This window comes from Motacilla alba, chromosome 25 (assembly GCF_015832195.1).
Source record: "Motacilla alba alba isolate MOTALB_02 chromosome 25, Motacilla_alba_V1.0_pri, whole genome shotgun sequence".
In the NCBI taxonomy this organism is placed as follows: Eukaryota; Metazoa; Chordata; class Aves; order Passeriformes; family Motacillidae; genus Motacilla; species Motacilla alba.
Window position 1 is genome coordinate 1699511 of NC_052040.1, and position 21158 is coordinate 1720668.

Below are 21158 nucleotides of genomic sequence, written 5' to 3' on the forward strand. Positions count from 1 at the left end.
CCGTGTTGACCACGCCCCGAATCTTTCGCCACGCCCACTAAACCGCGCCCTTCAATGTCATGGCCACGCCCACCGGGGGAAGGGCTCGGGAAAGGGAAAAGAGGGAAAGAGGGGGAGGGAAAAGGGGAATTTCTGCCCCAAAACGGTGCAGGTGGTTTGTTCACCCCCAAAGCCATCTTCGCCTGAATGCCACACCCACGCGCTTGCCGGCTCAGGGTCGTTGAAGTCTCCGGGTGAATCTGGAATCGTGCGATGTTAAAGGGTTGGGACCTTAAAGGTTATTTATGCTCAACCCTCCTGCCGTGGGCAGAGACATCTTCCACCAGACCAGATCACCCAAAGCCCCATCCAGCCCGGCCTTGGACGCTTCCAGGCATCCAAGGGCAGCCTCTGCCAGGGCCTCCCCAGCTCCCAGGGAGGAATTTCTTCCCAACAGGTGACCTAACTTTTCCCTCTGTCAATTTGTACCCATTATCTCCTGTCCTACCACTACAGTTCCTTGATGAAGAGTCCCTCTTCGTCTCCCTGGAGCCCCTTTTAGACCCTGCTCTTCCCCAGGCTGAACATTCCCAGCTTTCCCAGCCCTTTTAGTGACATTGTTGTCCCCGCTAGACTTCCTCCAACAATTCCATATCCTTCGTGTTTTGGGAATGATGCTCACAAGATCTGATGGGAATTACTACAGATATTTGTAATTGCTGATAAATAGTGTTTTATTTAGCTAAAGAGTGTTTTATTTGCTGCCAAAAATAGGAGAAATTAATTTAAAAATCAATAGTATATGCAATATGTACATTGCAATATGTGTACATAAAACCCAAATGAGCAAAAATCCCTGGGACTAAGACACCCGTAGCAAAAAGAAATGTGAAGTCTTTGCAGAAGCAGAGATTTAAGTTGTTAATACCTGAAAACCTGGCAATGAAACCATGAACAGCAAATTGCTCTCGCACTACACATGCAAAATTCAATACCGAAGACGCAGATGACTCCTCAGAAATGAAAACCAGGCTGTCCCTGAGCCAGCACTGTGACCTGGAGGCCAAGAAGGCCAACAAAATACTGGGGGCATCAGCAGGAGCATTCCCAGCAGGTCAGGCAGTGATCCAGGGAGTGCTGAAGCTCTGCAGTGCTGTGCCCAGCTCTGGGACCCTCAGCACCGCAGGGACAGGGAGCTCCTGCAGGGTGACAAAGGTGCTGAAGGGCCTGGAGGGTCCCTGCCCAGGAAAGGCTGGGGGAGCTGGGGCTGCTCAGCCTGGAGAGAGCCCCAGATGAGAGGGGCCTCAGCCCTGGCTGTGCTTGAGTGTCCCTGAGTGTCCCTGGGTGTTCCTGTCTGGCCCTGGGTGTCCCTGGGTGTCCCTGGGTGTTCCTGTCTGGCCCTGGGTGTCCCTGGGTGTTCCTGTCTGGCCCTGGGTGTCCCTGGGTGTTCCTGTCTGGGCCTGAGTGTGCCCAGGTGTCCCTTTCTGTTTCTGAGTGTCCCTGGGTGTCCCCAGGTGTCCCTATGTGTGTCCCTGTATGTCCCTGTGTCTCCCTGTCTGTCTCTGGGTGTCTCTTGAGTGTTCCTGGCTGTCCTCAGGTGTCCCTGTGTGTGTCCCAGTCTGTCCCTCTCCATCCCAGTCTGTCCCTGTGTGTGTCCCAGTCTGTCCCAATCTGTCCCAGTCTGTCCCTGTCCATCCCAGTCTGTCCCAGTCTGTCCCTGTCCATCCCAGTCTGTCCCAGTGTGTCCCTGTGTGTGTCCCAGTCTGTCCCTGTGTGTGTCCCTGTCCATCCCAGTGTGTCCCAGTCTGTCCCTGTCCATCCCAGTCTGTCCCTGTGTGTCCCTGTGTGTGTCCCAGTCTGTCCCTGTCCATCCCAGTCCATCCCAGTCCATCCCAGTCTGTCCCTGTGTGTGTCCCAGTCTGTCGCAGTGTGTCCCTGTGTGTGTCCCAGTCTGTCCCTGTCCATCCCAGTCCATCCCAGTCTGTCCCTGTGTGTGTCCCAGTCTGTCCCAGTCTGTCCCTGTGTGTGTCCCAGTCTGTCCCAGTCTGTCCCTGTGTGTGTGTGTCCCTGTCCATCCCAGTGTGTCGCAGCGTGTCCCTGTGTGCAGGGCTCAGAGCAGGCCCAGGCTCTGCTCCAGGCCCAGCGATGGCCCCAGAGGCACGGGCAGGGCCTGAGCCCAGGAGCTGCCCCTGCCCAGGAGGCAGAGCTGCTGCCCTGGGCAGTGCCCAGCCCTGAGCAGAGCCCAGAGAGGCTGCGGAGCCTCCCTGCCTGGGGATCCCAGAGCCATCCAGCCACAGCCCTGTGCCCTGGCATGGCCCTGCCTGCCCAGGGCGGTGCCCCCGGCTGTGCCCCACAGCGCTCGCTCCCAACCCGACCCATCCCGTGGTTCTGATTTCACGTGCCCGTTTCTGAGAAGCTGCCGATGAACCCCGTGCCGAAGGCGGCGCGGAGGGACGAGCTCAATTAAGCAAATTAACCCCGCGCCCTCAGAAACACCGCGGGGAGGCCACGCCCCCGGCCCCGCCCACACGGCCACGCCCTTCACAACCGCGCCTCTTTTGTCCCTCAGCGCCTCCCGTAGCGGCGCCCTCATCGCGGCGGGACCGGCCCCGGCGGGCCCGGTGAGTGCGGCGGCACCGGGGCGGCACCGCGGGCCCTTCGGCCGCCCCGCGGCTCCCTCGGGGGCACGGCCGCGCCCTCCCGCTCCCCCCAGAACGGCCGCGCTGCTCCGGCCCCCGGTGTGACCGGGAATGGGGAACGGGGGGCAGCACGTGGGGGGCACCGGGGGGGCCGGGCCGCGCTCGGTGTGCGGCGACCGCGGGTTGGATTTGTTTAACTGGGACGAACGAGGCGTTCTGGTCGCTGGTGGGTGGCTGTAAAGGCACCTTTGGGGTGCGTTGTCTGTTTAATTTTGGGCGGTAAACCCACGGAAATGCACGCGTGGTGCTCCCGGGGCACCGGGGCCGTTCTAACCCGGCCCGGGTGCGCTCAGGGCCGCGGTTTCCGTCCCCTGCTCCCGGGGCTGAGCCCCAAAGCTGTGCTGGTCCTTCAGGGATCCTGTCAGAATTTGAGCAGTCCGTCAGAATGCTCAAAATTAACCCCGGGTTTTAAAAGGATGGTGCAGGAAATTAAAAATAAAAATTAAAAAAAAAAACAGCAGGAAGTTTAAAAGCATGAACATAATTCAGCCTTGTGACTCCTGAATTTTCCTGGTTGTGTCTGGGAAAGAAGATTTCCCATCCCTGCTTTCTTTGCAGCTAAAACTGATGAGAAATCAGTGGGATCTGCAGGGTTTCTCCTTGCTGTGCACCAGCAAAGCACGTAAAATGTCCCAAAATCCCTCTTTACTCACTCCCGAAATAGCAGGAGTGGGGGGCTGTTTTCCCGTGTTTATTTGAGCTGGAGGAATGAAACTCTCCTTTAGAGTGTTCCCAGCCTGCCCTGTGGGGTTGTTTGCCTGCTCCCTGCAGTGACAGGTGGAAATGCTCTTCTGTGCAGGTGAACCAGCTTTGTTCTGCTCACCAGTTCCACCGAGGCAGCGGCTCCTCCTGAGGAATTCAGGTAATTAATTGTCCCTTTGGATGCAGCTTATTGCACCCAGCTCTCAAAGCATCCTTGGCAGGCGAGATCAGCGTTTTCTCCTTGGGAGATTCTGTGAAAAAGTCCCTGATAAAAGGGGTTTTAAAAGATTTAAGATTTTATTTTCCATTAAACTATTGATTTTCCATTTAACTATTCCATTAAAATTTGAAAATTTTAAAATTTAAAAAATATTTTAATTTAATACTAGTTATTGTTATTAATAATAATAATAATATTTTCATTTTATTAATAGTTTTTCCTAAGCAAGTGGTGCTGACCACCAGTCTGTGTTACTGCAGAGCACCTGGCACTTGCTCTGAATTATTCGTGTGCTTTGTCGTGAAGGTCTCTCAACACAAACAGTTCTCTCTCAGCATAAAATAATCAGGCATAACAAAAAAACCCTAAAATATCTGCTTTTGTTCCTGCAGGAAAATGCTGAGAAGCCTGAAAGGACTCGTGTGCCATTCTCTGAAGGTAAGTCCTGGAAGAGCCCGGTGCCATTTCCAATATTTTGACTTTCTTGTGGCCTGGAATGACAACTTTCAGCCATAAAAAATGAGTACACTCCCACTGTGGGCTGAGGAAAGAGCAGGTCCAGCATTCCCTCGTTTCCCTGAGGAGTCTGGGAGAGGGAGCCTGGCTGGAGCCAGGGTTCTGAGATCCTGCACCTTCCCTTCCCGTGGTTCTCAGGAAATGGGGATCGTTATTGCTCTGCGTGGCTGGAGTGTCCAGAGGAGCAGCCCACCCTTCTTGCACAAACGCTGGTGAGAAGAGTTTTGCCAAAAATCACAGAACTGTGGGATATTCCCAGCTGGAGGGATCATGGGGTCCAACCCTGGCCCTGCCTGGACACCCCAGCAATGCCCCCTGTGCTGGGAGCTCCAAATGCCCCCGGAGCTCTGGCAGCCCTGGGCTGTGCCAGCAGCCTCTGGGGGAAGATCCTTTTCCTTTTTCCATTTTCTGAGCCATTTTGGCTCCGAGTGGTGCTTTGGGTGGGTGTAGGGATGCACTCTGCCCCAGCTCACAGCAGCCCTGTGCTATCCCAGAGCCTCCTTAAACCCTAAACAGCAGCGGGAGCTCATGGAGCAGGTCTGGAGCTTTCCCGATGGGAAAGAGTTCCGGCTGTGTGGTTTGCTGCTGCCTTTTCCAGGCTTTCCCCCTCCAGCACAGCCGTGTGCCTGCAGCTCTGCCTGTGCTGTGCTTCCCTTCCCGGGCAGGCTGCGGGCACAGCCCGGCATTCCCGAGCCCGGGATCCGGGGGACATCGGGCACAGCCCGGCATTTCCGAGCCCGGGATCCCTGCATCGTGCGGGCACAGCCCGGCATTCCTGATCCCCGGAAGGTGCGGGCACAGCCCGGCATTCCCGGGCCCGGGATCCCTGCATCGTGCGGGAACAGCCCGGCATTCCCGGGCCCGGGATCCCTGCATCGTGCGGGAACAGCCCGGCATTCCCGGGCCCGGGATCCCTGCATCGTGCGGGCACAGCCCGGCATTCCCGGGCCCGGGATCCCCGGATCGTGCGGGCACAGCCCGGCATTCCCGATCCCCGGATCGTGCGGGAACAGCCCGGCATTCCCGATCCCCGGATCGTGCGGGCACAGCCCGGCATTCCCGATCCCGGGATCGTGCGGGCACAGCCCGGCATTCCCGAGCCCTGGAAGGTGGGGCACAGCCCGGCATTCCCGGGCCCGGGATCCCCGGATCGTGCGGGAACAGCCCGGCATTCCCGATCCCCGGATCGTGCGGGAACAGCTCCACCTCCCGGCTCGGCCCTCCCGGTTCATCTCCGGGCCCCACGTGATGGTTCGCTGCCATTTCAGGGATGCCGGAGAGGCGGCTCCCGTCCTTTCGCAGATGGAAACTCGGCCTGAAATGCGCTCCCCGCTCCGGGGAAAAGGCGCTGGAGAGGCCGTGGGGATGGGAGAGCCCGAGGGATGTGCTGGGGGTGGCTGTCCGAGCTGCACGGGGAGCTCTGTGCGTGTTTCTGGAATTCCAGAGCCCAGGGATGGATGCTGAGCTTTTGTTCAGGAGGAGGGACCAAGCGCCTCGATGCTCTAAACTCGGGATATAATATAAATGTATAAACTCGGGATATAAAATGCTTCTGCAGGGGTGTCCTGAGCCGTCTGCAGACAGTTTAAAGTGTGGATTTTTGTAAATGGCAACGGTGGTTGGTGAAATGCAGGTCTGTGTCTCTGGAACCCAGCGCAGCTGTGAGCGGGGCTGTACTCACCGCCTCTGTTGGCTTTGTACCCCCTCAGAGAGGAGTGATTCCCCTCTCCAGGTGCTTGGGAGCTGCTTCCACACCCACAGTGGCAAAGCTCCAAAGTGTCCGAAGTTTGCAGTTTAATTTGAATCCTAATTACAGTACAGTGTATTTTTTAGCTTGTCAACTTTAACTACACTGTGTTGTCACTACTTTAAAACTAATCATCTAAAATGACCCCTCATGAGTTAATACAATACATCTTTCATCTTTCATAGTTCTATTTCTCCAAAGTATTTAGTCTTATTTGCAAAGCCATCTTTTAAAACTTATTTCTGGTTTAGTTTCTCTCTCAACAGTGTCTGTCCTATCCCATAACATTTCTAAATCAACATTTCTTCTCTCAAAGTTTACATACAAATCCACGCTGTGTGAACCTTCTGTCAAGTTTTGAGAATTTTCTATAAATCCATTTCCCACACAAAGCACCACGAGCTTCCAGGGGGTTTTGGGCAAGAGCTGTGGTGCTAAGGCTGCAAGTGACAGTAAAATAATGTCATTGCAGGGAGCAGGTGGAGTCATTTACATTTGGGATGGGCTGTGCTGATGGAAAAAAATAACAAATTTAATGTTTGGCTGCAAGACCAGAGGACTGGACTTGTATTCTGACTTCCACTCCCTTCAGAGAGCTCATGAGGAGCTGGCTTGTGTCCCACAGAGATTCCACCTCCTGCTGAGCTCAGTTTGGGCTTTTTAAAACATGACATTGCTAATATTGGTTTGATGAAGCATCATTCAGCTCAAGGCTGTGCCTGGGCATCCCTAAAATCTGCACACAGAGCAAGAAGTTCATCCTTGCTTCATTTTCCTTCAGCACTGCAGTGGTCAGGGCTAAGGGTTGGTGTGATACCCCTGGGAAGGGATGGGCAGGGAGCTTCCCTGCCAGCTGAGCAGAGCTCTGGGCTTTCAAACACTCACCTGGGGCTTGAGCAGAGCTCAGAGCCCTTGAACACTCACCTGGGGCTTGAGCAGAGCTCTCAAACACTCACCTGGGGCTTGAGCAGAGTTCAGGGCTCTCAAACACTCACCTGGGGCTTGAGCAGAGCTCTGGGCTCTCAAACACTCACCTGGGGCTTGAGCAGAGCTCTCAAACACTCACCTGGGGCTTGAACAGAGGTCAGGGCTCTCAAACACTCACCTGGGGCCCTCAAACACTCACCTGGGGCTTGAGCAGAGCTCAGGGCTCTCAAACACTCACCTGGGGCCCTCAAACACTCACCTGGGGCTTGAGCAGAGCTCAGGGCTCTCAAACACTCACCTGGGGCTTGAGCAGAGCTCAGGGCTCTCAAACACTCACCTGGGGCTTGAGGAGGAGAAAATGTGGGATCCCAGAAGCTCAGAATGGATGCGTTGGGAGGGACCTCACACAACATCCACTCCCACCCCCTGCCATGGGCAGGGACACTTTCCTTAGTCCAGGATGCTCCAAACCCCATCCAGCCTGGCCTTGGATGCTTCCAGGGGCAGCCACAGCTTTTCTGGGCCCCCTGTTTGAGGGAAATGAGAGGGATTCTGATTCCAGGCTTAGGGCTGACATTTTCTAGGTGATCAGGTGACAAAAGTTGCCTTCTGTAGTTATTCATGTATTAAACTGGCATCTTTGTGCTTTGCTCGAGGCTGTAAATTGTCACCTCGGTGGGTTTTAAACTCAAATAAGCCATCCTAAAGGATCTTTTGGATTCGAGGAGGAAAAAAGCAACGTGGGAGCAAAATGTGTTGGGTGATCTCCCTATTTGCACTGCAGCTGTTTGTTCCAGAGGCTCCAGACTGGTTTCATTCCTTCCCTAACAGGAGGGCAAGTGCCCAAATGCTGATTCAGGCATCTGGAATGTGGCTAATCCCACTTTCACTGGAGCCCTTGTGGCTTTGCAGTGGCCCCCTGAGGAGCACTGGGGTGGCAGCAGAGCTGTGTCATGCCATGGGGGAGCTGAGACAGCTGTCCCTGGCTCCGAGCTTTGCATTCTGCTGCTCTCACCCAGACAGACAAAATAGGAAACCGCTGCCTCTGTTCGGCTGCAACTGGCCCTGTCAGTGCTGCGAGGGGCTCTCAGCTTCTCCCAGAGCCCGTCTGGAGGATGCACTTTCTAAATCATTGACAAATGTTTGTGTTTTCTTTCAGCACACCATAATAAAATGCTTGTCCTGCCGCTGCTCACTTCCTTGCCTGTTTTGGCTGGGCTTTGCAGGCTGGCTTCAGCAGTCTGTCTGGGGGGAAAATGAATTAATCAGCTTAGCTGGCTGTTTTGGTTTCTCAGCCACGTCTGTATCCTAATGCCAGAGTCTGGATGCAGGGACACAGGCAGGGAAATCAGTGTAGGGAGTGTAATTATAAATATCAAATAGTGGGCAGAGCTGCACTAATCCCTGGGTAATTGAGGTGATTATGGATTGTTACACAGCCTGAATTTCCAGGGTGCTGCCGCTCCTCAGTGTAGGCAGGGACATGGTGGGCACTTCCCAGCAGCGAGGCCTTAATGGCTGCATGTGGGATCTTAAGGAATTTCGTGTCAATTGGGTAAAACTCAGTTTTGTGTTTTGGGTAAAACTCGGCTGCGGGGCTTGGCTCCCTGAGGTGGAACTGGCTCGGGTGGGGATGGTTTCAGTGCAGGTATCTAAAGGTGAAATCTGGTTCTGCAGCGTGTGGGTTTTCCGGCTGAATTTCCATGCTGCTGATGGGTTTCCATTCTAATTGCAATCAGAGTTCAGCTCTGAGTGGCACGTGCCTGGTTGGGATCACAGAGTGCTCAGAACAGACTCCCTGGGCTGCTTTCCACCAGCAATCCTGGGCTGCTGACAGCTTTGTTGTCTCTTTGCCTTTGTGAAAAACGCCGAGCACTTGTTTTTAAAATTTTTAAAGTTTAATAGTAATAAAATGGTTATAAAAATAGTAATATAATTAGAGTAATAAAAATTTGGACAATTAGGATTTTGGACAATATAAGACAGTAAAAACAAAGAGTTACGGACAGTCCGGGTACCTCTTTCTGGGCAAAATAAGCCTGAAAAGGGACCCAGGTTAACAGAGGATTAACCCTTAAAAGCAACAGCCTGTTGCATATTCATACGCCTCATACATGATGCATAAATTCCATTCAAACAAAGGATTCTGTCTGGTCAGTGTCAACTTCTTCCTCTGAATCCTGATGGAGCGAGGCAGGAAGAAGTTAGTTTCTTCTGATAATGGAGCAATAAATTCTCTTTCTCTGAAAGGTTTAGGTGTCCTGTGGCTGCTGTCTCAGTGCGAGCACCTCATTCCTCTCTTTAAAAAAAAGTATCTCACACAGCACAGTTTCTATTTTAACATTGTGTTATAACCTAAAACTATATTTAACACACTACTTGAGAAAATTAACACAGCATAACTTTCTAACATCACACATATAATAGTCATGTTAATATTTTTCACACCTTGTTTTCCCCTCAGCTGGACCGTGGCTGTGCCCTGCCCACGGCAGCCAGGGCTGGCCTGAGCTCTGTGTCCAGCCAGGATGGCCCAGCTGAAAAGCCCCGAGCGATTTTCCACACCAGCGAGAGCGACCCGGTGAGTGACTGCCAGCACTGTCCCTGTGACTGCCACCCCTGTCCCTGTGACTGCCCCCACTGTCCCGGTGAGTGACTGCCACCCCTGTCCCTGTGACTGCCCCCACTGTCCCTGTGAGTGACTGCCACCCCTGTCCCTGTGACTGCCCCCACTGTCCCTGTGAGTGACTGCCACCCCTGTCCCTGTGACTGCCCCCACTGTCCCGGTGAGTGACTGCCACCCCTGTCCCTGTGACTGCCACCTCTGTCCCTGTGACTGCCACCCCTGTCCCTGTGCACAGCCAGCCCTGGCTGCCACCAGGGCCATCCTGGCAGCCAGCAGTGCTGCCAGGGCAGGGAGTGCACACGGTGAGTGACTGCCACCTCTGTCCCTGTGACTGCCACCCCTGTCCCTGTGACTGCCACCTCTGTCCCGGTGAGTGACTGCCACCCCTGTCCCTGTGACTGCCACCCTGTCCCTGTGACTGCCACCCCTGTCCCTGTGACTGCCACCCCTGTCCCTGTGACTGCCACCCCTGTCCCTGCACGCAGCCAGCCCTGGTTGCCACCAGGGCCATCCTGGCAGCCAGCAGTGCTGCCAGGGTAGGGGGTGCACACGGTGAGTGACTGCCACCTCTGTCCCTGTGACTGCCACCCCTGTCCCTGCACGCAGCCAGCCCTGGCTGCCACCAGGGCCATCCTGGCAGCCAGCAGTGCTGCCGGGGCAGAGAGTGCACACGGTGAGTGACTGCCACCCCTGTTCCTGTGACTGCCACCCCTGTCCCTGTGACTGCCACCTCTGTCCCTGTGACTGCCACCCCTGTCCCTGCACGCAGCCAGCCCTGGCTGCCACCAGGGCCATCCTGGCAGCCAGCAGTGCTGCCGGGGCAGGGGGTGCACACGCCCAGACCAGGGATCAGCTCCATCAATGGGCCTGCTCAGGATGGAGCTCCTGGGAGCAGGAATTGATCCCTTCTCTCCAGAGCTGCACAGATGAGACACAGATGCACAGATGGGAGCTGGGACCGGGCTTAGCTTGTCACCAGACACCATGAATTTCAACTCCAGGGCTATTCTTCCCTGGAAAAGCCTCCCTGAGCTGGCTGTGAAGGAGATAAAAACCACACCCCAGATGACCCCAGCACAGCTCTGCAGCATCACAATTCCAGCCTCACGCTCTCCGTCTGGAGCACAAAATGAAGGGCAGTAAATGAATGGAATGAGCCTTTGAGGTGCTCTGCTGCTGCTGTGTAATTGGAGCCTCTCGGTGCCGATTCCTCCGGGGTCTCTATGGAAACAGGGATGATCTGCTGCACGTGACCCCGTGTCTCCACGGATTGCACAGCACAGGCCAGATGGCCACCATTGTCCCCACTGTCCTGTGCCTGCCTTTTGGTTGCCAGGCAACTGGCTCTGGCATTCTGACTTGTGCCGGAGCTTTGGCACGGCTTTGGCCAGCTCAGCCCTGCTGGGGCAGCCCAGCTCCTGCATCAGACAATCCCATTGAAACGGGACTAAGGAAGCCCCTAAACACCAGATTTTTCAGCGGGGTTCGTGTACCCTGCCATCAGCAAAGCTCCAAGTGGCTAAAGGTGAGGATAAGTGACCCACGTTGTGTAGGAGAGGGAAGGAATTTGCCCAAAGTCGTGCAGCAAGTCAGGGATGAAGCTGAGAATGAAAATGGGCTCTGGAGTCCTGCTCTTCTGGAAAGCCACGGCTGCTGTGTCCAGCACATGCAGGAGAACTCCAGGAAAGGCACAGTTTGAAGTAAGGTTGGGAAAAAGAATTGTCCCTTCACACTTCTCCTCAGGTGACGCCTCCTTACAGCAGGGCACCTCTTGAACAGCCAGGATTTAACATTTCCCCCCTGCTGCAAAGATTTCCTGACCAGTGAACCCCCCGGTTTGGCAGCTCCAGCAGCTCAGCCCTTTGCTGAGGTTACCAAACTTCCTAGAAACCATTCCTTGATTTAGGAGTTCCTCGAATCCTGCAGCTGTGCCGAGGTAAAGCACTGAGCCCAGGACACCCTGGCCTGTCCGTCTGTCCTGGGGGGTGTGCAACAGGGGGAGGCTGCTGGGTGGAAGGGGCAGAAGGTGAGAGCAGAGGTGGATTTTGTGCTGAAAGGCTGCAAAGCCCTCCTGAAGAAGGGAAGGGAGACTTAACAAGAATCCTGGGGCCAGAAAATTCATGGATATCAACAGAGCTTCCAGCAGTGGCCCGTGAAGGGTCCATCAGGAGCTGGGAAAAGCCAAATGTTCCTGGCCAAACAGGCAGAAGTCACACCTGCACACAAAAATGCTGGCACATAGAGTAAAGAAAACAAGGAAATGGATGTATTTGTTGTGCGTGCCAGTTTTTATATATAACAGGAATAAAAAGGAGGATGATTTTACTTTAAATCCATGGAAAAAATGCAGAAAGCAGAGCAGGACAAGATCTGAGCTTCAAAGATTAACACAAAACTGCTAAAAGTCACACAGGAAGGGCTGCAGAGTAGTCTCTGTTTACTGTCCTAATTAGACAAGAGACAAAAAAGGATGACTTGAGCAAGAGGAAATAAGCAAGTGCTTTGCAGGTATTGCATGGCAGGAAAAGAGAATAATGAAAGGAAGAAGCAGGCATTAAATTCTCAGATCCCAGTGACAACGGCTTCTTGCTGTCATGGTGGTGAGACCTGCAGGGTAAACACTAGAAATAAATGCAGCAGGATTCAAGTCCAGTGGAGGAATAGCCCTGATCAGTGAGGTCACCCCAAGGGACTGGAAATTATTGCCCCAGAAAAGAAATGATGAGTTTTTAAGCCTCCAGCCCCAGTAACCAAACAGCATGGTGGGAATCACTGCTGGGAGGCAGCAGCCCAAGGCAGGAAACATCATTTTGTCACAGGAGAAAGGGAGTGTCACACCAGCAGGTAACTCAGAAGGGTGCCACACCTCTGCCAAGGTTCGGGGGGACTGTTGGAAGGTGAGGTAAATCCATGGTGCCCCCAAAACACCACAGTTTGTACATGAGCTCAAGGAATCCCTTCATTGTTCAGTGCCAGGTGGGATCTCCTTTCTTTTGCCTCCTCCAAGCACCTGCCAGCAGTGTCCTGACCCCACAACTCCTGCTTTAGTCCTTTTTTTGGTTATTCCTCCTCTTGCTCTGCCCCCCAGTAAGAGAGGACTGCCTGTGACTGAGCATTGCCTCCCTGTCCCACCCTCCCAGGCCACCTGTGTCCAGGAAAGGGGCTTCACCAGGGTGCCAATTGCCATTTTCTCTTCCAGGGGTGCCAATTGCCATTTTCTCTTCCAGGGGTGCCAATTGCCATTTTCTCTTCCAGGGTGCCAATTGCCATTTTCTCTTCCAGGGGTGCCAATTGCCATTTTCTCTTCCAGGGTGCCAACTGCCATTTTCTCTTCCAGGCCAAGCACACGGAGCAGCACGAGGGTCGTCTGTACAACATCCCCCTGGAGGAGGTGAAGGCTGTGTTCCCCCATGGGCTGCCCCATCGTTTCCAGCAGCAGGTATTCCAGCTTGGAGGGAATGCACTCAGGCTGCCCAGAGCAGCCGTGGCTGCCCCTGCACCCCTGGAAGTGTCCAAGGCCAGGCTGGAGGGGGTTTGGAACAACCTGGGATAGTGGGAGGTGTCCCTGCCCATGGATGTGATGATCTTTAAGGTCCCATCCAACCCAAACCATCCCATGAGTCTGAGTGGGAAGAAGCAGATCCACTGGGGACTGTGGTGTTCTCCTGGTGGGATGAGAGAGCAGAGTGCAGTTACTCCTTGCCCTTAGTGTTGTTTTCAACGTCTAAAAGAGATGAGTCAACCACCCAGAGCAGCAGCAGAAGGGTTTGAGGGTTGCACCTCAGGCAACTTTAGTTCCAGCGTTTTTCATCTCTAACATCCAAGCACAAAATGAATCACAGAAATATTTTCTACAGAGCAACACACTCCGTTTTCAGAAGGCTTCAAACCTGGTTCTACTCTAGCACGCATGCTTTTTATACATTCTTACAAAACTCAGAAGTTTACACTTTACTCATTGGTCAGGAAGGACAAACAAAGTGTTTGTTGGAACAGGCAGTTGCAGGTTTCTCTTATTTCTCCTTCTTTCTTTCTTGGTTTCCATGTCAACGACTTTGGTAGAAAATTCTTTCAGGGTAAACGTGGATCCTCTTCTCCAACTTCTCTCTGGCTCACAGAAGTCACTGGAAAACCTCTTCCACATGGCTGTGTTTCTGTGTGAAGCAGGCTGCCTCAGGAAATAAGTTTATATCTGCAACAAAACAATCTTGTCTCCTGGTTTGTGCGGTGAGGCAGATGGAGCCGTGCCAGGCTCTGCTCTGCCTGGGTCAGGAGCAGGTTCCTCACCTGTGCAAAGCCAGGTCACTGAGTTGCATTCATGGACAGGCCAGTCACCCACACCCCAGCCTGTGGGAGCAGGGTGGAACAGGTGACCCAGGAAACCTTTTTTGGGCACGGGAAGGACAAGAAAATCCTTTCACTGAGGGGAAGCAGCACTTGGCCAACTCTCAAGTGCTGCTTGATCAGCCCTGTGGGTGCTGCTGGGCAGAGGGGGCAGAGCTGGGTGTTGGAACCCTGGATGCTGAGAATTTTAAACTTTCTGTGCTTAAAGGCACAGACCCACAAGAGAACACTACAATTGGCCTAAGGCTGTGAAGAAAGCTTCAAAAATTGATGAATAATACTGGGATTACAGGTGTGTAGTGGGTTAGAAGTGTGTAATATCACAAAGTAGAAAACTTAAAGTTTGGGGTTTTAGAATATAGAAATAAATATGAAGCAAGATAGAAGTTTTAGAGCAGAGACAAGTTGTTCCTCTTTACCTTTTTCTTCCTTTTCCCTCATGGGTTTGGGTGATGTTTTCTAATTGAGCAGAAAAGTCCACATTGCAGGATTGGAGGGATCAGTTATTGCCTTTAAAGGGAAAGTAATCTAGGTGGCATTTCTTAATTGGATCGTTTAGTCTTAAAAGACCTTGTAACAAAAGATTGTTGGCCATTTGGTGCCTTCTAATGAAAAGCTGCAGAACTCCTGGTTGTGAGGCTGTAACCCAGGTAAGAAATAATAAACACCTGAGTCTGAACACGAACTACCATCTCAGGTGCCTTCAATCCCAACCTCAAGAAACCAATGGCTGGGGGTGTTGGGAGCCTCCAGGCAGGTTTGGAGCAGCGCTGGGGACAGCTGTGCTTAGCCAGCTGGTGGCAGCTTGGTCACAGCTGTCCTTCCTCAGATCCAGACCTTCAACGAGGCGCGGGTGATGGTGCGGAAGCCGGCGCTCGAGATCCTCGCGTACCTGAAGGGCTCCAACTTTGCCCACCCTGCTGTCAGATACGTGATCTGTATCCTTCAGCTTGGGGGTGGAAGGAAGAGAAACACCAGAAATTTGTGCTGGGGAGAGGGTGGCTGTGAGCCTGAGCTGGTGTGGTCTCCGGGAGGTGGTTGTGCCACGTGGGCAGTGCTCAGTGCCGGGACGCTGGGCGCTTCAGGGAGCTCAGAGCTTGGATGGGTTTATTTTAACTCGTGGCACAGACCTCCAAACAGGGCACAGAGGGCATGGGGCTCCCCAGCTCTGCTCGGTGGGGTGGGGGACAGGGAGAAGGAACTCTCTGCGTCTGCTGGGTGAAGTGCCATCCTTGCTTGAACTCCCTTGGTGCCCTTTCTGAAGGAATCACAGTCAAGTACAAACTGAAGGGGTTTTGCAGAGACTTTCCTTGACAGTGCTTGTTGGAGATGGTGAGAGAGGAACAGGGAAGACCATGACCCTGTGCCACGTGGTTCACTACTGCTCGAGGCAGGGCTGGCTGGTGCTGCACGTCCCAGATGGTGAGAAAACCAGGGCTCTGTTACCACACCAAACACCAAAAGAAGCTGCTTCACCGGCTGGAGGATATCCCACCACAATCTATCCTTGTTTTTCCATAGTGCAAAAGGCTCATAAAACACAAAAACCCCGAATAAAGCAGAGCATAATGAGTTATTTTCACCTGCTCACACATCCTTTGGGCCAGTTTGGTTTTCTCCATTGTTAACAAGCATGGGAAGAGATTATTTGGGGTCTGTGTGGCCTCCTCCTCCTATCCCAAGGGACAGTTCTCCAGGAAGGATGGAGCTGCATCCACCTCTGGGGTCCCAAAGACATGAACCTGTTGAAATGAATCCAGAGGAGGCACCAAGATGATCAGAGGGATCAGGGAAGCAGCTCTGCCGTGAGGAAAGAATTGGGATTGTTCAGCCTGGAGAAGAAAAGGCTCTGGGTTTATCTAATTGTGGCCTTCCAGGACCTAATGGGACTGCAAGAAAAATGGAGGATGTTTACAAGGGAGTGGAGGGACAGGACAAGGGGGAATGGCTTCCCACTGCCAGAGGGCGGGGATGGATGGGATATTGGGAAGAAGTTCCTCCCTGTGAGGGTGGGGAGGCCCTGAGCAGCTGTGGCTGCCCCTGGATCCCTGGCAGTGTCCAAGGCCAGGGTGGATGGGGCTTGGAGCACCCTGGGATGGTGGAAGGGGTCGCTGCCCATGGCAGGGGTGGCACTGGTTGATCTTTAAGGTCCCTCCCAACCCAAACCATTCCATGATTCCGTGCCTTTCCTTACCAGAGCTGCAGAATAAGGACAAGCAACACAAACACCCCTACCATCCCCACCTCAAACCATTATTTTGACAAAAAAAAAAAAAGAATTCAAACCAACATTTTTATTTTGCTGACAGCTCATCTCTGGGTGAAGAACTGCAAGGAGCTTTTTCAGTCTTCCTACAACAAAGACCGGCTGGATCAGCCTCTGCAGGCCTCTGTCTGGCTCAAGAACTTCAAAACCTCCAATGAACGTTTCCTGGAAGAGGTTTGTGGCTGCAAACCCCACCCCCTGCCCTGTGCTGCTCTTCAGCTGCCCTAGGAAAAGCACTTTAGATCCCCTCGGGGGTATGGCTGGTGCTGCTGGATGCTTCTCCCAGATTCTGCAATCCTGCCTTGCTTTGCCTCCTGTATCCTCAACCTCATCAGAGTTTTCTTCCCACAGATAAAAACACAAAAAAAATACATCTGGGGCAAAAGAGAAAGCACAGAGGAGGGCAGACCTTTGAGGGAAGTGGTGGAGCAGGTAAGGAACAGCCCCTGCTGCTGCTGTGGCTCACCTTGTACCAGAGGATGCTGTGTCTGTGGAGCAGGTTGCTCCTGGGGAATAGAAGGTGTCTCCCTATCAACAGAAGATGATGTGGTGGATCTGTAAAGAAAACTGTACAGAGAATTCGGATAGATGACCAAGTTAGAATTTGAAATTCCCGTGTTTTGATGCTCAAACTGCTCTTGGAAGAGGTTGTTGACTGTCAGTTTGTCTTCCCCTGGAAGGGCTGCCCAAAAGTCATCTCCTAGCAAGAAATTGTCTTGGTTTGACAAGATGGTGTCTGCTAAGGAAGGCAGGAGCCTCCCCTGAAATGGAAAATGTAACCCCCCTCCCTCTGAATTGTTACAATTTTGAAATTAAGGGGCTCTCAGGCAAAGCTATGGGAGCAGGAATAACAGCTCTTTACTAGGAAAACTAAAAATACAAATGCAATAGTACAAACAAACAAAAAAAACCAAAACACTGACAGAGTGAGAGCAAGAGCTGGCCCCCTGTGGGTCAGGGTGGTGGCAGCAGTGCCATTCCATGGTGGCTCAGCCCTCCTGCAGTGCCAGCTGTGCTTCTGCTGGAGCAGGGATCCTGGACAAGGCTGGAGTTTTCCTCTGAAGCTCCAGGGCTGCTGGAGATGGGCCTGGTCTCCCTCTGGGAATGCAGGGGAGGAGAAAGCTGCTCCTCTGGGAATGCAGGGCAGGAGAAAGCTGCTCCTCTGGGAATGCAGGGGGCAAAGGCTGCTGTGGTGTCCCAAAGCTCAGATTGTATCCAGGTAGGAATGCTTGGCTCCTGCCCTGGGCAGAGCATCTCCCATGGGATGATGGAATTTGATCAGCCATGCAGGGACACTCAGTGGCCATGAACAGAAGATAATTAATAATGAATGGGCCATGAACAGAAGAGATCTCCTGGAGGGAGGATTGGTTGTGGGAGAGATAAAGAAAACTGCCCAATGAACAGCAGATGACTGCCCCATCTCTAACAAATGGCAGTAGAACACACACCCCCAGCTGAATCTCCCAGCCAAAGGCAGAAACAGGCTGAGCTGTGTGCCTTGTGCTCCTGCAGGGCCTGGCTCGTGTCAGGAGTGCCAGCGACGCCGTGGGCGTGGTGCTGAGGGAGCTGAAGCAGCAGAGCCACCGCGGCTCCTTCCGGCTCCTGGTGGCCGTGGACGGCGTCAACGCGCTCTGGGGACGGACCACGCTGAGCAAGGAGGACAAGAGCCCTGTGAGGATGGCACCCGTTGTAGTTCAGATGGTCACACTACAAAGCAACACTCCCTTTTCAGAAGGCTTCAAAGCTGGTTCTATTCTAGCACGCATGCTTTTTATACATTCTTACAAAACTCCTAAGTTTACACTTCACTCATTGGTCAGGAAGGACAAACAAAGTGCTCACAGTTACAGGTTTCTCTTCTTTATCCTTCCTTCTTTCTTTTTTTCTATGCCAATGACCTTGGTAGAAAATTCTTTCAGGGGTGGACATGGATCCTCTTATTAAACTTCTCTTCTTCACAGAAGTCACTGCGAGACCCCTTCCACAGGTGCCTTTTTGGGCTACCTGAAACCAGAGGCCAGACAGAATTAGGAGAATAAAAGCAGTTCTGTTTATTGAAGGCCTTCAGGTACATTTTGGGCAGACAAAGCCCCCCAGGGGCTGCACACAAAATGGACATCACAGGTTTTCACACTTTTATAAGTTTGGTCCATTTGCATACTGGGGGTTAATCTTGCAATTGCAGCTTCAGGTAATGAAGTAATTTACCCCAAGTTTGCTCCCCCCAGCTCACTTTGCTTTCACAATTCTCAAGGCTTGAGGCAGTGAGGTGTCCTTGACTGCCAGGCCTGGAGAGGAATTGTTGTGTCTGCCCAAAATGGGACAGCTGTAGCTAGCATTGCATATGGAGTTTAGAGTTAGACACCAGAGAATTGCAGGATTACAAATATATAAAAATTATCAAATATAAAAATATATAAAATAGAGATGAAAATTATAAAAGCTAAAATCCTAAGGCATCATTGCCCCAGAGCTCTGCCCTGGGGACAGCCCTGATTCCTGCTGCAGGGGGAGCAGGGAGGCTGTCTGGTTCACTGTGGCAATCCCTGAAAATGTTCAGGCTTTGGAGGGGCCTGAAAGGTTCATATTGTGCTTTAGACAGTTTTTCCTGTCTCTCCTGTCTCCCTGAGGCAGACATGCAGGTGGGTGTTGTGGAGAGGCAGGGCCTGGGTGGTGCTCAGTGCAGCATGACTCAGGCTCGATGCTGCAGGGCTGAGGGAAAGCAAAGAAAGAAACGTGCCTGAAGGATATAAATGATCCTGCCAGCCTAGCTGGAAGGAGGGGAGGGGAATTGGTGTCTCAGATAGAAGCTGCTGCAATGAAATAGTGATGCATTCAATCCCCACCAGGTTTCTCCAGAGGAGCTGACGCTCGTGCACAACCTGCGGAAGATGCTGATGAACGACTGGGTGAGTTCCAGGCTCTGCCTTGGCCTCTGTCTCTCCCAGCAATTAAATCCCAGCAATTAAATCTGCCACGAGCCCAAAGCTACGAGTCCAGCGGTGCTGAAGGAGAGCACGGGCACAGCAGCAGTGTCTCATCAGTCTTTGTCACACCCCCTGAGGAGAATGAGGACAGCTTGAACCTGCAGCAGCCTTTCCTGATTCCCCTGCCAAGCTCTGCTGGAGGACCCTGAGCTGGAGGTGTCTGACAGCCCCTGGGACAGTTTGGGTTATGAGTTCTTTGAGCTTCTGGTTTCTGAGCATTTTGCTGTAGGAGATCAACTCCTCCTGCTGCTTTTTCAGTCCCCTGGATGCCCAGAGCTAGATCAAGTAGGCTGCAGATTTAAAGGTGCATAGGAAAGTCCATTTTAAAGTATTTCACTTGTTGGCATAGAAAACCCATTTTAGGTAAGAAAAGTTGTAATGCCAGCCCTGGGAGCATGAGCTGTGTATTTGTTTTCCCTGTGCTCACATGGAGCAGCCAGGATTAGTGTGGTCTGGAACATTATAAAAATTAATCTTGCAGAATTTTTCAAGAATCCAGATCCTAGAATGGGATCTTAAAACCCAATCAGTCTCACCCCCTTCCACCTTCCACTGTCCCAGGCTGCTCCCAGCCCCATCCAGCCTGGCCCTGGGCACTGCCAGGGATCCAGGGGCAGCCTCAGCTGCTCTGGGCACCTGTGCCAGGGCTGCCCACCCTCACAGCCAGGAATTCCTTCCCAATATCCCATCTAACCCTGCCCTATTACTGTGAAACCATCCCCCCTCATCCTGTCACTGCATCCCTTGTCCCCAGTCCCTCTCAGCTCTCCTGGAGCCCCTTCAGGCCCTGGCAGGGGCTCTGAGCTCTCCCTGGAGCTTCTCCTCTCCAGGTGAGCACCCCCAGCTCTCGCAGCCTGGCTCCAGAGGGGCTCCATCATGGAACCCTTCTCTGGACTTGCCCCAGCAGCTCCATCCTCCAAGAAAAAGATGCCTCAGGGGCTGATCCTAAACCAGCACTGGGTTTGCAGCTGAGAGGATTTTTATTTCTGATCTGCCTTCCAGAATGGAGGTGCCATTGTGACCACCCTGAGCCAGACTGGCTCGCTCTTCAAACCCAGCTCAGCCTACACTCCCCAGCAGTTGCTGGGAAAGGTGAGTCACGGCCTCTTTTGGGGATTTTTCCCATCTTCACATTGGGAAACAAACAAAAAAATTGGTTGGTGACCTGGTTCTGTTGGAGGGGACACTGCTCAGGCTCTCTGTGGATCACACACAGCTTTGGGTCCGCAGTGCCCTGAGTGCCAGGGGAGTGTCCTGGGGTGTGCCAGGCACAGGGGCAAGGCAGGGATTGTCCTGCCCTGGGCTGGGGCAGTTTGGCATCGCAGTCTCTGAAAGGTCTGAAGCTGCTGGAGTGTCCCAAGGAGGGACACGAGGGTGGTGAGGGGTCTGGAGGATGAGGAGCATCTGAGGCCATTTCTGTCCAGCTGGAAAAGAGGAGCTGAAAGGAGATCTCAGGGAGCTCCTCGGGAGGGGCAGCTCTGATTTCTGTCACCAGGACAGGACCAAGGGAATGCCTGGAGCTGTGTTGGGGGTGTTGGGCTGGATAGCAGGAAAAGGCTCTTCTCCCAGAGGGTGCTGGGCACTGAACAGGGAACGGGCAGAGCCCCAAGGCTGCCTGAGCTCCAGGAGCCCTTGGACACCACTCCCAGGCACAGGATGGGATCGCTGGGGCGTCTCCAGGGCCAGGAGCTGGATCCTTGCGGGTCCCTTCCAACTCCGGCTGTTCCGTGGCTCCGTGACCGAGCTCCCAGGGTCCGTCTGGGCCGTGTCCCCCCCAGCCCCCACCACTGACCCTGCCTGACCTCCCTTCCCAGGAGGGCTTCGATGCCTTGGACCCCTTCGTGCCCATCCCGGTCCCCAACTACAGCCCCAGGGAGTTCGAGAGCTGCTACGGCTACTACCTGGAGCGCAAGTGGCTGCAGCACGAGAAAGGTCAGTGCTGGGACAGGGGGCGAAAGCGGGGCTCGCCGGGGGCTGTCCCCCCGTGTCCCCCCAGCCCCTCCATCTCCGTTTCTCTCTCTCGCAGCGCACACGGAGGACGGCAAGGCGGAGCTGCGGTTCCTCAGCGGCTCCAACCCGCGGCAGCTGGACCGGCTGGCGGGACCCCTGTAGCGCAATAAAGGCTCCGTTCTCCCGGCGCCC

General features: G+C 53.5%; 1 protein-coding gene across 1 annotated transcript; it reads left to right on the top strand.

Annotated features, from left to right (window-relative positions):
- The first annotated feature begins 2610 nt into the window (after positions 1–2610).
- DAP3 (death associated protein 3) lies at positions 2611–21154 on the top strand. The gene is made up of 14 exons (XM_038161839.1): positions 2611–2844; positions 3478–3540; positions 3993–4038; positions 9255–9371; positions 12754–12855; positions 14590–14698; positions 15090–15182; positions 16070–16200; positions 16378–16458; positions 17542–17700; positions 18879–18938; positions 20019–20108; positions 20831–20948; positions 21043–21154. Exons 3-14 carry the CDS (start codon positions 3997–3999, stop codon positions 21126–21128), a joined length of 1188 nt encoding a protein of 395 aa, XP_038017767.1. The 5' UTR covers positions 2611–2844; positions 3478–3540; positions 3993–3996; the 3' UTR covers positions 21129–21154.
- Positions 21155–21158: the final 4 nt, after the last annotated feature.